Source organism: Pseudocercospora fijiensis, assembly GCF_000340215.1.
Source record: "Pseudocercospora fijiensis CIRAD86 unplaced genomic scaffold MYCFIscaffold_8, whole genome shotgun sequence".
In the NCBI taxonomy this organism is placed as follows: Eukaryota; Fungi; Ascomycota; class Dothideomycetes; order Mycosphaerellales; family Mycosphaerellaceae; genus Pseudocercospora; species Pseudocercospora fijiensis.
Genome location: NW_006921539.1, coordinates 3,427,840 through 3,441,598, shown reverse-complemented (window position 1 = coordinate 3,441,598; position 13,759 = coordinate 3,427,840). Strand labels below are relative to the sequence as shown.

General features: G+C 50.8%; 5 protein-coding genes across 5 annotated transcripts; 4 read left to right on the top strand and 1 right to left on the bottom strand.

Moving 5' to 3' along the window:
• Window positions 1-566: 566 nt before the first annotated feature.
• On the top strand, window positions 567-1,838 carry MYCFIDRAFT_190498 (uncharacterized protein; the record flags this gene model as incomplete). The annotated part of the gene is made up of 1 exon (XM_007932153.1): window positions 567-1,838. The coding sequence occupies one exon, from the start codon at window positions 567-569 to the stop codon at window positions 1,836-1,838; it is 1,272 nt and encodes a 423-aa protein (XP_007930344.1).
• Window positions 1,839-4,566: 2,728 nt separating this feature from the next.
• Window positions 4,567-5,151, top strand: MYCFIDRAFT_37890 (uncharacterized protein; the record flags this gene model as incomplete). The annotated part of the gene is made up of 2 exons (XM_007931513.1): window positions 4,567-4,679; window positions 4,752-5,151. Coding segments are annotated over 2 exons (513 nt in total), but the record flags the coding sequence as incomplete, so codon positions are not given.
• Window positions 5,152-6,345: 1,194 nt separating this feature from the next.
• MYCFIDRAFT_37663 (carbohydrate esterase family 16 protein) lies at window positions 6,346-7,608 on the top strand (the record flags this gene model as incomplete). The annotated part of the gene is made up of 3 exons (XM_007931501.1): window positions 6,346-6,609; window positions 6,665-7,309; window positions 7,369-7,608. 3 exons carry the CDS (start codon window positions 6,346-6,348, stop codon window positions 7,606-7,608), a joined length of 1,149 nt encoding a protein of 382 aa, XP_007929692.1.
• Window positions 7,609-8,045: 437 nt separating this feature from the next.
• On the top strand, window positions 8,046-8,996 carry MYCFIDRAFT_212290 (uncharacterized protein). Its single transcript, XM_007932152.1, has one exon. The coding sequence runs from the start codon at window positions 8,243-8,245 to the stop codon at window positions 8,837-8,839; it is 597 nt and encodes a 198-aa protein (XP_007930343.1). The 5' UTR covers window positions 8,046-8,242; the 3' UTR covers window positions 8,840-8,996.
• Window positions 8,997-9,342: 346 nt separating this feature from the next.
• Window positions 9,343-11,403, bottom strand: MYCFIDRAFT_212288 (uncharacterized protein). The gene is made up of 3 exons (XM_007932151.1): window positions 10,413-11,403; window positions 10,315-10,333; window positions 9,343-10,255 (listed from the first exon to the last, which is right to left on the bottom strand). Exons 1-3 carry the CDS (start codon window positions 11,285-11,287, stop codon window positions 9,536-9,538), a joined length of 1,614 nt encoding a protein of 537 aa, XP_007930342.1. The 5' UTR covers window positions 11,288-11,403; the 3' UTR covers window positions 9,343-9,535.
• Between the last annotated feature and the right edge of the window lie 2,356 nt (window positions 11,404-13,759).

Sequence of the window (13,759 nt, the reverse complement as noted above, 5' to 3'; positions counted from 1 at the left end):
ATTGTTGCAAGCTGACCAGGTCAATACTATTGTGTTCCACAATGCCGTCCGTTTTCTGATTTTGTGTCGCTGTCTCATCATGTCGTTTAAAGTGAGCACGCGACAGTTTCCGTTGATGCTCCTTCGACGCCCGCCAAGACTGCACTGCCAACGTCGAAGGAGTCGATGGCGGAGTTTGGCAGTGCAGCATCTTGAAACTCGTCAGTGAAGCCTACACTCTTTCTCTCCTCTTTCTTTCCTGCATCGCTCACCGCACGGCGTTCCGCTCTCTACCCTGCTTTATTCTTTGCAATACCTCACAGCATTGTCTGAGCTTCTGTTTGCTGATCCTCCCGAGCTCATACCAAGACCAAGACACAGGCGCCACGTGAAAGTGGTCAGCCGTCCACGACTACAACCCATTGGCTAGCACAGCGAGTCCTCTACAAATCAATCTATTCCTCCACTTCGACATCGGCACTTCGATCGAGTCGCCCCACATACAGTACACCCACTAGCAGATCTGGAGTGGTGCAGGTGCCACGGGGAGATATTGTAACACAGACCAAGACTAAAGAGCGTGGATCATGGCAGGGGAAATAGCAGGAGGACAGCTCACACACAACCTGACTGACGGTGTATTCGACAACTATGCGGAATGGACAGCGAAGCCAGAATTCAAGCTTCCAAACTGGGGAGAGGCAGTCATCTTCGTGACCATCCTCTTTGGAGGCATGATCTTGACCAGACGCCGAGACTACAGCATATTTGGTCCGAGGAGAGGCTTCTCCTACAAATCCATCCTAGACCAATCGCCCAGAGACTCGGAAGACACCGAGCTTTTCGACTTCCACAGCGACAACGATGATGATCGACATTCCACCTTCGCTCAGGAGAAACAGTTGCCAAAGTCCAGGACCTGCTGTGGTCTCTGCACAGTATCGACCCCAAATACCTCCCGCTTCAAGAACCACATCCACTCCCGACTCTTCCAAAAGTTTCCCTTCCTCGTCGAAATGCTCTACTGGGTGCTGAACTACCTCTTCTACCGCATGACCACAGTCCTCTCCAATAAAATCTTCGCCGGCAAAGGAATTTGGGAAGCGGCCCAAGATCATGCCCTCACCATTCTAGAAATCGAACAGTTCTCCTGGATCTCATTCGTCTTCCCATTCCGCGAGCTCGACATCCAACAATGGTTCATGCACGGCCATCAAGACTTGCTCACATTCCTCGACCGCTTCTATTCCCTCATCCACATCCCAGGCTCCATGGCTTTTATTGTCTGGTACTACTACGTAGCACCCTCACACTCTACGTTCGCGACGATCCGACGAACAATGACCCTGACGAATTTCATGGCCTTTATGACTTTCATTTTCCTCCCGGTCATGCCGCCTCGTCTTCTGCCCAAAGAGTATGGGTTTCTGGATACAGTCCACATGGAAGACGCAGCTTCTCTATGGCAGACCGGAAAACACGTCAACTCCCTCGCAGCCATGCCGAGCATGCATTTCGGATACTCCTTCGTCATCGGCTGTACATTCATCTACCATTCGGGAATTTTCCGCCGCAGATTTGAGAAATTCGAGTCAAACAAGAACATTTTCTGGAAAACGTTCTACTGTGCGCTCGGAGTTTTGTATCCGACTATGATCCTCATCACCATCCTCGCGACTGCGAATCATTATATTCTGGATGCGATGGTGGCGTTTGTGTATTGTTGTATTGCATTTTTGGCGAATAAGGTGTTTTTTGTGTTGCTTCCAATCGAGGATTTGTTTCTTTGGTGTATCCGCGCGGAGAAACCTATACCCAGTACAGGAGAGAGGTTTCATGCTAGGGGTGGGAGGATATAAGGTGCATATATCTCTGGCGTTCTTGGGGACATCAGCATGGGTGCAGATGTTAAAAAACTTTTCCTTTGAAGGCGTGCATAATTTTGCATTGTACTGTACCCAATATTTTGCACTAGACGACAGCGCAGCTTATCAGCGGCTCACGAAGATGGATCAAAAGTCAATCTTCTTCTCTTTCTTGAACCCCTTCCTCGTGCGACGCTCGCTATGCCCACCATGAATTCGCCATCAACTGCACCAGAGCAATTCCTTCAATCACCAACCCCAGTACCACATTCACACTTGGTCCATTGCCTGATGTTCCATTTGCACGCCGGCGAGCCCGGTTCCTTCTCCCCCCACTTGCCCACCTCCTCTTTCCTTCCGCTGTTGCTGTTTCTGCTGTTGTCGCAATTCCCCTTTTGTTGGGGGTTTGTGTTTTGGTTCGGTATTCTTTGGTTGCTGGAGTGGTTTGTTCTTGCGGTCGTGGTGTAGGATTTGTGACATGTTGCCTTTTTCTTCTTCGTCGCTTTTGGAGTGTGTTGTGCTGTGCTAATAGGAGACATGCTGGAGATGAGAACGCTGCATTTTTATGTTGATGGGGAACAGGAGGGTGGTGGGACATGGTTTCATGTTCCTTATTAGCGATGAGTGAATTTGCATTGTGAGCCATGAGTAGCAGGTGGTGTCTCAATGCTGAGTTGACACTCTCTATGAGCTTGAAGCGAGACCTGCAGTTTGTCCTTAGTGGAAAGACCGTTTCAACAGCCATGCTTTTACTTCTGCCGTTAATGTCTCAATGAATTGGGCAAACTTCCTAGAGCTTACCGAAATCATTCGATGCATTCATAATTCAGAGCTCGGGTGGTGTTGTGAAGCTCGCAGAATAGGCGCTGCTTTGCGGGAATGCTTGCAATGCGATACAAGACCTCGCGCGGGACCGGCAACCTCGTGTCACTCTCAGAGTCCTGGGTAAGGTTCGAGACTGCGACTGAAATCCCGTTTGTAGGGTTGCGTCACCAATGTCGCTCACTCGAAGCGCGCATGTGAAGCGCTAGGCAGGGATCAGGTGGTCCATGCTCCATTCCTGCCTGCGCAGAGAGTATAAGCGTTTCCCCCTCCACGCTCCGACTTTCTCTTCCTTTCCTCAACTTCGCCAAAGCTTGCACCACTTAATGACTGTCCCAAGTCTGTTGGCCGAAAAATGTCGAACAGTGATTCTCTTTTAGTGGAATGCTTTTCAGTAACGCTCTTGTAGAGGAACTCTGTTCGACGTAATAGGGCGCGGGTCCTTGCTTGTCTGCAATTATCATGGTGCGGACTCGAACTTGGACTGGAACACCGCAGTTGGTTCTCCCCGCAGACGGTCCTTTGCCATGAGATTCGTTGGGAATGGGACTCACCACCAGAAGCGTCGCATGGCGGTCCACCATCAACGCCGAAGGTCGCGAGTCTGGTCAAGCTTACGCGCAACGAAGGTCGTCAAACAGCCTGAGCGCATTTTCGGGATCAGGGGGATATTGTACGTAATCCTTGCGGATTGTACTTCATGGAGCAACCAGATATCAGAGAAAGCAGCACTCGATCGGCGGATTGGAGTTCTCGCTTCATCGCGCAGACATCCTCTTCTTTCTGTGCGCGGATGAGCAGGTGTTTCAACAACACCTCACCTCTCCCCGTACGTGTTCAGCAGAAAGTCGACCGACAGTTGAGTTGTTGTCCGAGGACAGCACAGGCAGTGAGATCCCTTCGGACACCTTTACTGCTGCCGTCCAAGGAGTGCGCGATCCCGAGCTGCATGAGTGGGTCATGTATAGATAGGGTATCGTGCGAAGTCTTTCTACCTGAAGTCTGTCCATCGGTCGGACCAGCTGATGGTGTGTTGCACTGCGATTGAACCCATTGTGGTACGGCGCAGCAACTTTTCATTCAGCCCTAGCCAGTGGTTGAGGAAAGATTCTTGCGCTTTTTTTCATCTTTGCATTGCTATGGCTGCGCCGAGGAGAAGAAAGATCTGAGGCGCGCGAGAACATGCTCCGGCGCTTGGGTTTGTCTTGTAGCTTGAGCGACCACGACATCGCCACGTGCACGCGAGTCTTGCGTGCATGTGATACTGACCCACATGCCGTCGTGAACATGTTCCTGCTTTCGCCGACATGGATCGACGACGTCAGCTGGAGGGCCTGGTTCTGTGTCACAAGGAACCTGTGTGCTGGTGATGCAAATACGTCGCCTCGTCGTCGTCGTCGTCGCTCACAGAATCGTGTTTCGCTGTACAGCCGCTGGTCCGTGTACTATCATACCGGTTCACGAGAAGTGGCTTTTTGGACGGTTGAGATGAGTCAAGACAGGCCGCGCGGGACATTCCTCTCCCGAATTGTCGTCGTCGTCGCCCTGCTCGTCCTTCACTCTCCCTCCTCTCCATTGTGCATTCTCAGATCCGAAGACCGTTCGTGAGAGCATATCTCCTCGTCTTGGTGGGAAAAGCACACTTCTGAAGTTCTGAAGAAGTCACACCCTGCTCGAAGCTCTCCAACTTCGGAACTTTGGGACAATTCGAGCTGCACGAAATAGTGACCGAGTGACATCGCCTAGCAGCTTGCAACTCTCAGTGGAACTCTCAGCAGCACCCCACAATAATCTACTGCACCAGTAGTGGCTGCGTGATCAACCACCCCCAGGCATTTCCCTCCCACTACTGCGGCCCCATAACTCTACCGTGCTGCGAACTCATGCAGACCGCCTGAACATGGCTTCGACAAATCGACCACGAGTCTTCCTGGACGTCAACATCGGCGAGCGGCCTGCCGGCAGGCTGACAATCGAGCTGTTCACGGACAAAGTACCACGCACTGCAGAAAAGTAAGTCTTAGCACAGGCACAAGATCCGCGGCCTCCCGAGCTCATGGAATACAATCACTAACACCGCAGCAGCTTCCGCCAGCTGTGTACAGGCGAGCACAATGGCCTGTCCTACGAGAAAGTTCCCTTCCACCGAGTCATCGACGAATTCATGATCCAGGGCGGCGACATTGCCAAGGGCGATGGCACTGGCGTCACAAGCATATACGGAGGGGGAACTTTTGAAGATGAAAATCTCAACTGGCGCGCAATGGACGCGGCCGGCTTGGTGGCATCAGCGAATAGTGGGAAGCATACAAACGGTAGCCAGTTCTTCATTACGCTAGAGCCATGTGAGCACTTGAATGGCAAACACACCCTGTTTGGACGGCTAGTATCTGGGGAAGAGACGCTGCGCCTGATCTCGCAAGTCGCAGTGGACAAAAATGACAGACCTGTGGAGCCTGTTCTTGTCGCCAAATGTGGAGAGCTAGAGCGGAGGAAGAAGCAGAAGCGCGACTCGATACACGAGACAACTGCCCAACCACAGGCAGACGAGAGAGGCAGGCGGCGAAAGAGCGATGGGTCTGGTGATGAGATGGACACAACACCAGATCAACGCCCTCTAAATGGCCGAAGAAGCCGGCGGCAGAGTGACAATGTAGTGGATGAGGGATTGCGAGGCAGGCCACGACTCCGCTCAGTATCACGCTCGTCATCGCACCCGATCGAAGAAGAGTCGGAGAGCATGTCGGATGCGGAGCACTCGCCTGTGAAGAAGCACAAACGCAAGCGCAGCCCGTCTCCAAGCAGACACCTCGACCGCCGAGATGAGGGTGCTCAGTCTGAGCGAAGGCGGAGAAGCCTGCCGAATCAATACGACAGACAAGTCAGGAGGGATCCTGAAGGGGATCGATATCGACCGAGTCCACGTCGCGATGACAACTACAAGTATTCTGCCGGCCATCGGGGAGGCAATGATAGATACCGACCTTCGCGTGATCGAGATCGATACCAGGATGAGAACCGCCTCAGCGACGGGAGGCTCGGCGGCGGTGCTTATGATGATTTCGATCCGCCTGTCAAATTCAAAGGGCGTGGTGTGATGAAGTACCGCGAGCCTGGACGACTATAACGACCTTTACGATTGACGACATTCTTGAATGAGGGCATGGGCACCGGCGTTTCGTCTTGGCACCTTCCGCGGGAGGATCGTGTAATATTACAGCTTCACTCGAAAATGTACGGCAGACACAAAAGCTTTGGTATGCGAGAGAAAGCGCACGCGCTCTGGAAAGATGGTTATCAAGCGCTTGTCCCGATTGAACGATCAGATATGTACCGACTCGCGAACAAAATAGGCGCGTTTGCAATTCAGCCTGTTCAGATCCGTTGCTCCACAATAATTTATTCCCCGCAAACAATCCAAGCTCAATTCGGAAGGTCGTCAACCATACCACCTCATCGTGCAGATTATTATTATTCGTGTTACAGTTGATTTATGATGACGCACGGCTATATCCCACAACCTTTCGCTTTTGAGCACGGATGGAACCTGAACATCTGCATGTGGCATCCCGGCTGATCTGATCCTCACAGACTCCACCTCGCCCTACAAAGGTAAGCTTTTCGGACGGTGAGTGGAAATCTTGTGCGTTGCTCGTCTCTCGCAAGGTTCGTCAATACCATGTCTCTTTCGACAGCACTTGAGTTGCTATTGCTGGCAGGACATGCACTAGCCTCGCCACCAGGCTACGCTCCGGGATACCATGGAGATGGACCTTGGGGTGGTCATCCTCAACCCGGCCAGCCTTCCAGCTTCAACTCATGGGATCTCAAGAAATTCACCACCCTCGTCACATTCGGCGACAGCTATACCGATGACAGTCGACTGGGCTATTTCAGCGATCACGACGGTCAAGCCCCGCCAGTAGGCTGGGTCAATCCCACAGTTCGTTCGAATTTTCTCCGAAATCTCTCAGTCCGAACTCACTAACGTCTTTCAGAACTACCACGCCTCAGACGGAGGCCGTATCTGGCCCCAATACGTAAAACAGTACAGCGGAGTCAACCTCTACAACTACGCCGTCTCAGGCGCCGTCTGCAGCAACAACATCACACCCCGAACATTCTCCTACATCAACGCTCCATTTCCCGCTGTCGAACAATATGAAATCCCTGCCTACATCGCAGATTCCCAGTACATCATCCCATCTTCAGGTCAGAGATTCCTCATCACCCCCTCAGACGAAACCGTCTATTCGATGTGGATCGGAACAAACGATCTCGGCAACTACGCTTTCATCTCCGACTCCCAAGTCAAGGGAACAAATATCGTGAACTACACGGATTGCGTGTATGCGCAACTTCAACGGATCTACGAAAACGGTGGGAGATATTTCGTACTGCAGAACGTTGCGCCTCTAAATCTTGCTCCGCTTTATGCGACGCCTGAGAATGGAGGTCTTGGTCCTGGACCGGGAAATCAGTATTGGCCTGACAAACCAAGTAATAGCACAGAGATTTCTTATCGAATGGAGGAAGAGGTTGTGACTGTTAATCGGATCTATGATTTTCAGACTCCGTTTGAAGTCCTTGTCAAGAAATCCATGCCGGAGGCGAAAATTGTTGTGATGGATATGCATGGGTTGGTAAGTCAGCTCGCGAAGGTCTTTCACTCCTTTTTGTTTGCTAACGCTCGTCCCTCTAGATCTCAGATATCTACTACAACCCCGCCGCCTACCTTAACGGCACAGCTCCTTTGAATGTGACGGGGTACGTCAACAGTCATTGCAATGCCACGGGACAAGACTGCATGCCCGATCCAAACCCGGACAGTTTTCTGTGGTATGATGCTTTACATCCTAGTGAGCAAGCGGATCGCATCATTGCTAGGGAGTTTGTTGATGTTGTTAACGGTGGGGGCCGGTGGGGGATGTATTGGGGTTGAGATGGATCAGAGTACAATTTTCGTGAGCTTCGTCAGACAAGAGAAGATCTATGTAGGCCATCTAGGCAGTCACAGATTGTTTGAGAACACACAATTCTGCTTCCGCTCTGTGCTACCAGACGTATGACATCTTGCAGTCGGTGGTGTAAACTGCCGACGACCTTGATGATGAACGCCTTGAATCTCCCTCATGAACCTAGGGCGCCGATGAACACAAGTGACCTTTGTGAGGGAGTTTCGGCGAAGTTGTTAGGAGTGCGGTGGGAGGTGCCAAGGTGCTTCCAAGGCAAGTGCCAAGCAGGGTCCAAGCGCACGTGCCGCAGCCGAGTGAATGCCGCGCGCCGATGATGCCGAAGCGCATCCAAAAGTCCAGAACACCGTCACAAGCAGCCCGACTTTCATTCTCTTCTCTTCCTAGACCAGACATTCACGATCACGAATCATTCAACTCTCCGCACAGACAAAAGCCTCTCTGTCTGCAGCCGACCTGTCCTCAGCAAACGCCGGCAAAAACTTTGTCCTACTGTGACGTGCACCCGCTTCCAACCTCCCGACCAACAACGTCAAACGACATCACACGACCAGTCCGAAAAAATATCTCTACGCCACTGGGAGCACCTCAAACACCATCGCGATGGCGAACGAGAGCCAAACATCCATCAACATCCCCCAAATCATCGCCGTCGCAGTCGTCGGCTTCCTCGCGATACGATGGTGGATGAGCAAGCCCACCACCACCACAGGCGGCACAAACCGCTCATCGCAAAGATCAAGACCCGTCGATCCCGCACAAATCGATCAAGTCGCCTCCATGTTCCCGCAACTCGACCGACGCAGTATAGCGTGGGACTTACAACGAAACGGCGGCAGCGTGGAAGCGACTACCGAGAGAGTACTGGGCGGAAGAGGCCTGGAGACTCCACCACCGACGTTTCAACCTGATCTCCCCAACACACCTGCGACGACGACTGGTAGTGCGAGAAATTCTTCTTCGGCGGGGAAGAGTGAGCTTTCGCGACCGGATCTTATTACGAGGTATGGGTTGCAGAGTAGAGTTGGGGGGAAGGGGAAGGAGGCTGTGCTTAGTGAGGAGCAGAAGAGGATGGCGCGTGGGTGGAGTTCGGATAAGGTTGCGAGAGCTGAGGGGTTGAAGAGGAGGAGGGAAGAGATGATTTTGGCGGCGAGGAGGAAGATGTTGGAGAAGGACAACGAGGTTGCTGTATCATCGTGACGGCGGATTTCTTGATTTTTCTCGCCTGGTTTGCTTGCTTGCTTGCTTGGATGTCCTGTCCTGCGCTCTGAGTGTGAGATGCTTTTTCTTTAAGCTGTGTATATGTATATGAACCTGCGCTTCGAGTTTCATATCTACATCAGCTTCAAGTTTTCAGACACATTGCTTGCTTGTATCAGTCATTATGGCTACGCTCCGCTCTACTGATTACAACGTCGGCCTGAAAACTGTGGTAACGACCATCGAGGACCGAAATCCCTTGCAATAACCTCACATCAGTCTGCAATCGAAGATCAATACGACCTTCAAGAACGATGCCGGCGGGCACTGCCGAGATCACACGATCAACAACATTCCTCGCACACCGAGTGAATATCAACGTCGATCTCGATTCGCAGGTCCAAAGCTAGATGGTATTGGCCAGCAAATCGTACCTCTGGTCACTCACTCCTGCTTCACCAAGACTATCTGTAGCTTTCCGTTCGAGACAAGTAGGTGTCGGTGTCGGTGCGTGAAATCGATTACTCTCACAATTGAGTGAGAGACGAAAACGTTCTCCGTTATAGGCCTTGAAAATGAGGCCGCATATTGCAATTAAAACAAAATCGCCATGGTATATTCGGAAGCTAGACACGTAGGTATATCAATTAACCAACCATGAACCCCCACAGATCGTGGCCAATCTTTCTTTTCCAACTAATCCTTCTCATCCACAGCAGTCTCCTCGTGACCCACCGACTTCTTCCGCATAACAGCAGTCTCAATATCCGCCAAACTAGACTTGCGATGATCGCCACCGACCTCCTGGACCTCCTGGAACGAGACGGTGGGCACGAATTTGGAGGAGTGCCATGCCTTGGGAACTTTGGCGTACAGCTCGTCGACTTGCTCGAGAGAGAGACCTTTGGTTTCGTAGATCAAGGCCCACACGAAGAAAATGCAGACGAAGCAGAAACTGCCCCAGATGAAGAAGACTTTGGATTGTAAGTTGGCGTTGCCTGGACCGTCGTCGACTAGGTAGGGGGTGGAGTAGGCGATTGCCCAGTTGAGGAGCCAGTTGGAGGCGGTGGTCATGGAGAGGGACTTGGCGCGCACTTTCAGTGGGAAGATCTCGCCCGTGACGACCCAGGCGCATGGACCCCAGGAGCAGGCGAAGAAGAAGATGTAGATGCAGACGAATGCGATCAGGGCTTTCTGTGCGGCGAGATTCTCGAGACCGGCTCCTGTACCGACTCCTGCGACGATGTACTGGCAGACAGCCATGCCGATGGCGCCGAAGAGGAGGAGGTTGCGGCGACCCCAGGTCTCGACCATCCACAGACCTGGGAAGGTGGAGGACACGTTCACGGCGGAGGTGATCATGCTGACGACGAAGGAGTTGGTGATGCCGGAGTTTTTGAAGAATGAAGTTCCGTACTGTGGGAATGTCAGTGGCAGCGCCGATTTGTGGGGGAGTGGTTTGCGTTTGCACTTACGTAGAAAATGAAGTTGACACTACAAAACGCGAAGGGAAAGTGGTTAGCAACACAAGTCTCTCTCACACGTCGTGGTGTATGCCAACAGACAGACTTACCCAGTGAGCTGCTGGAGGGCTTGAAGGAGACAACCAGTAGCGAGACGCTTTCCGAGGTTGCCCCTGAAGCAATCGAAGTATGTGGCCTTACCGAGCGAGAGCTCGTACTCGTGGTTGGCGGTGATTTCGCCCAACTCTTCGACAAGTGCTGGGTGGTCGACGTCCAATCTCCTGAGTCGCGAGAGTGACCTTGCAGCTTCCTCTGGCTTGCCACGCTTGATCCACATACGTGGAGTCTCTGGAAGCAGCAGCATGCCACCGAAGAGGATGAGGGCCCAAGCGAATTGCACGGCAATTGGGATGCGGTAGCTACCAGTGTCGTCGCGGTCCTTGGTGGCGTTATTAAGGACGGCAGCGAGAAGGAGACCGATGGTGATAGCCAGCTGGTAGCAGCCAACAATGGCACCACGAATCCACTTTGGTGCGGTCTCGGATTGGTAGAGGGGGATAAGTGCGGAAATCATGCCCACACCGTATCCAGCGAAGAATCGTCCGGCAACGAAGAGTGGGATAGCGGTGGCGGCAGTCTGGAGAACAACACCCAGGGTGAAGACCATGGTGGAAACCATCAATCCCCATCGTCTCCCGAAGAAGTCTCCAGCGGGTGCAGCAGTCAAGGCACCGAAGAAGGTTCCAGCAGAGAGAATGGAGACAATCTCGGAGGACTGCGAAGATGTGATGCCTGGTCCACCAGTCTTTGGGTTCGTGTATCCAGTGGAAAAGGTCTTCAGCCAGTAGGGCATGGCCAGAATGCCACCAATTGTTCCTGTGTCATAGCCGAACAGTACACCACCGAAGGCGACGAACAGACCGACGACGATGGCAGGCCATGCTGCACCGGCGGTGCCTGGTGGAGGCTTGATGGTAATAGGCATGTTGATGTCCTTCGACGATGGCGACCAAGTCGAGGATGAGGAAGACTCTGAGGCCGCGGCGGGAGAGGAGGTGAGGGCCGGTGGGCGGTGGGCGGTTGGCGGTTGGTGGTTGGCGGTTGGCCTTTGATGCTATTCTACCAGGGCGGCAGCTTAATTATAACATGTGCAGCCGTGGAGTCCATGTCCATGCGCGCACTCTGGAACGGTAGCATGAGATCCATGAGGGGTCCATGCCCACGAGACCAGACAGGACCCCTCGATACTAAACCGAGCCCCAGCTACCCGCCCGAGCCCCAGCATAACCCGAGGCTAGCACCATTGTAGAATCGGCTTTGTATAGAATTACGTGCTCTTTCTACCTAATATAGGCTATTTCCGTTCTTGGTTAGTGTTGTCGACGGGCGCGTAGCGCGTTACCTAGGAAGGAATTCTACTCGAATCTACTATATACCTAAAATTCGCATTTCTTCCCCCTTTTGCAGTAGATTACCTAGTAACTATCGAAAATGGCTAAATCTCTATTATACGAAGAGTTTCTCGATAATCTTATCGCCGGCGGCGCGGCAGAGGTAGTAGTAGAAGGCGCGCTCTCGGCGGTAGAAGAAGGCTCGGCGGTAGAAAGTATTAAAGGTATAGAAGGCGCGCTGTCGGTAGCGGCGGCGGCGGATATTAAAGAGGTAGAAATAGTAATAGATAGCGCGCTCTCGGCGGTAGAAGGTATTAAAGGTATTAAAGGTATTAAAGGTATTAAAGGTATTAAAGGTATTAAAGGTATTAAAGGTATTAAAGGCGCGCTACTAGCGGTAGTAGATATTAAGTCGTAGGAAGAGGTCTAATTTGTCTCGGAGACGCGTATTCGAGGTCGCTATCGCTTACTAAGCCTACCTTGCGAGCGTGTCGCTTTGTCTAATAATAGGTTAGTGTCGCTACGACCTTAGAAGCACCTATTTTCGCTAAAAGAGCGCCGCCGTAGACCTTTACTACGAGAGTTAATATTTAGGTTTTATTATACCCTTATCGAGTACGTCTATACCTTCGGAAAGTCGACTAGATATAAGTTTAAGTAGTACAAGCCGTAGAAGAACAAGAATAAGGTTAAATACAGGTACCTCTTCGTATATAGTTGCTACGGTTTACTAGATAAGCGTACCTAGAAGGAAGAGATAAAGCGGAAGTCGACTTCGAAGAAGATAGGTTATAGGTTCTATTTCTACGCCGTTACTATCGATCTAGCGCAACTAGAAGGTAAATAGGTAATCCGCTATTCTTTAGAAGATAACTATTGTTATTATAACTACGAGAAGGACGATATCGTCGCCCTTGCTATAGTACGGCGGAAGTTAAGGATAGCGGCTTTCTTCGAGCAATTAGAGGATCTTTAGTAAGCGCGAATGCTAACCTCGAAGATTATAGCCTATTTCCGCGACCGTAGTATTATTCTAAAGCCTAAGGATATACACAATGTTGCCTAGTCTCGCAATATTAATGCTCGATAAGAGATAAACTAGGCTTAGCGGATAGTTAAGTTATTAGACGAAAACGGCATCTTCTACGAGGTTGAAACTAATCCGGAAAATAGGGCTATTCGTTCTATAGTTGCCCTCTACCTACGGTTACTAGAAGCCTTTAAGAACACGCTATATATACTAATTATCGACACTACCTATTCTACTAATATCTATAACCTCGAGCTAATAGATATCGTTACCGCCGGCCTTATAAATAATACGATTAAGCTTAGTATTAGTCTTGTCCGTCCGAAGCTAGATAAAGCGGACTTCTTAAAGTTATTATGTCTACTACGGAAGGGCCTCGAACAAGCCGGTTGTCTAATGCCTCTTATTATAGCTACTAATCGAGAAGAAGCGCTTATGCTAGCTATTAATAATAAGTTTCCGGAGTCTAAGAATATCGTCTATAACTAGCATCTATAGCAAGATATACTAACTCGAGTCCGTAAAGAACGAGGCGAATTTAGACAAGTTAAAGCCGACAATAGGGGCTAGATAGACAGTCCTTAAACCAGCCGCTTCTTAAAGCTCTTTATATATACTATTCGTAGTTAAACTAAGTAGGAGTTTAACGACAACGCTCGGAAGTTAGACAACGTATATCCTATATTTAAGGCGTACCTAGAAAAGAACTAGTAGCGCTATAAGACACGTATTGTTTACTGCTAGACAAACGAGGTTCTACACTTCGGCTATAAGACTACTTCTCGTATCGAGTCGACCTATAGACGTATTAAACAATAGCTTAATTATAGTAGCCGCTACGACATCTTCTTACTCTTTAAGAGCCTGCTTAACTAGTAGTACGAAGGTTACGATCGTCGTCGTATTCGCCTTGCTAAGAACCTTAAGAGGTGCAATAAGGCACTAACTAGACCCTTCTAGTCTAGTATAGCTCGTATAATTAGTAATTATTGCTTACTAGAAGTAAAGGAGCAATATCTACGTACAGTCGACCTTC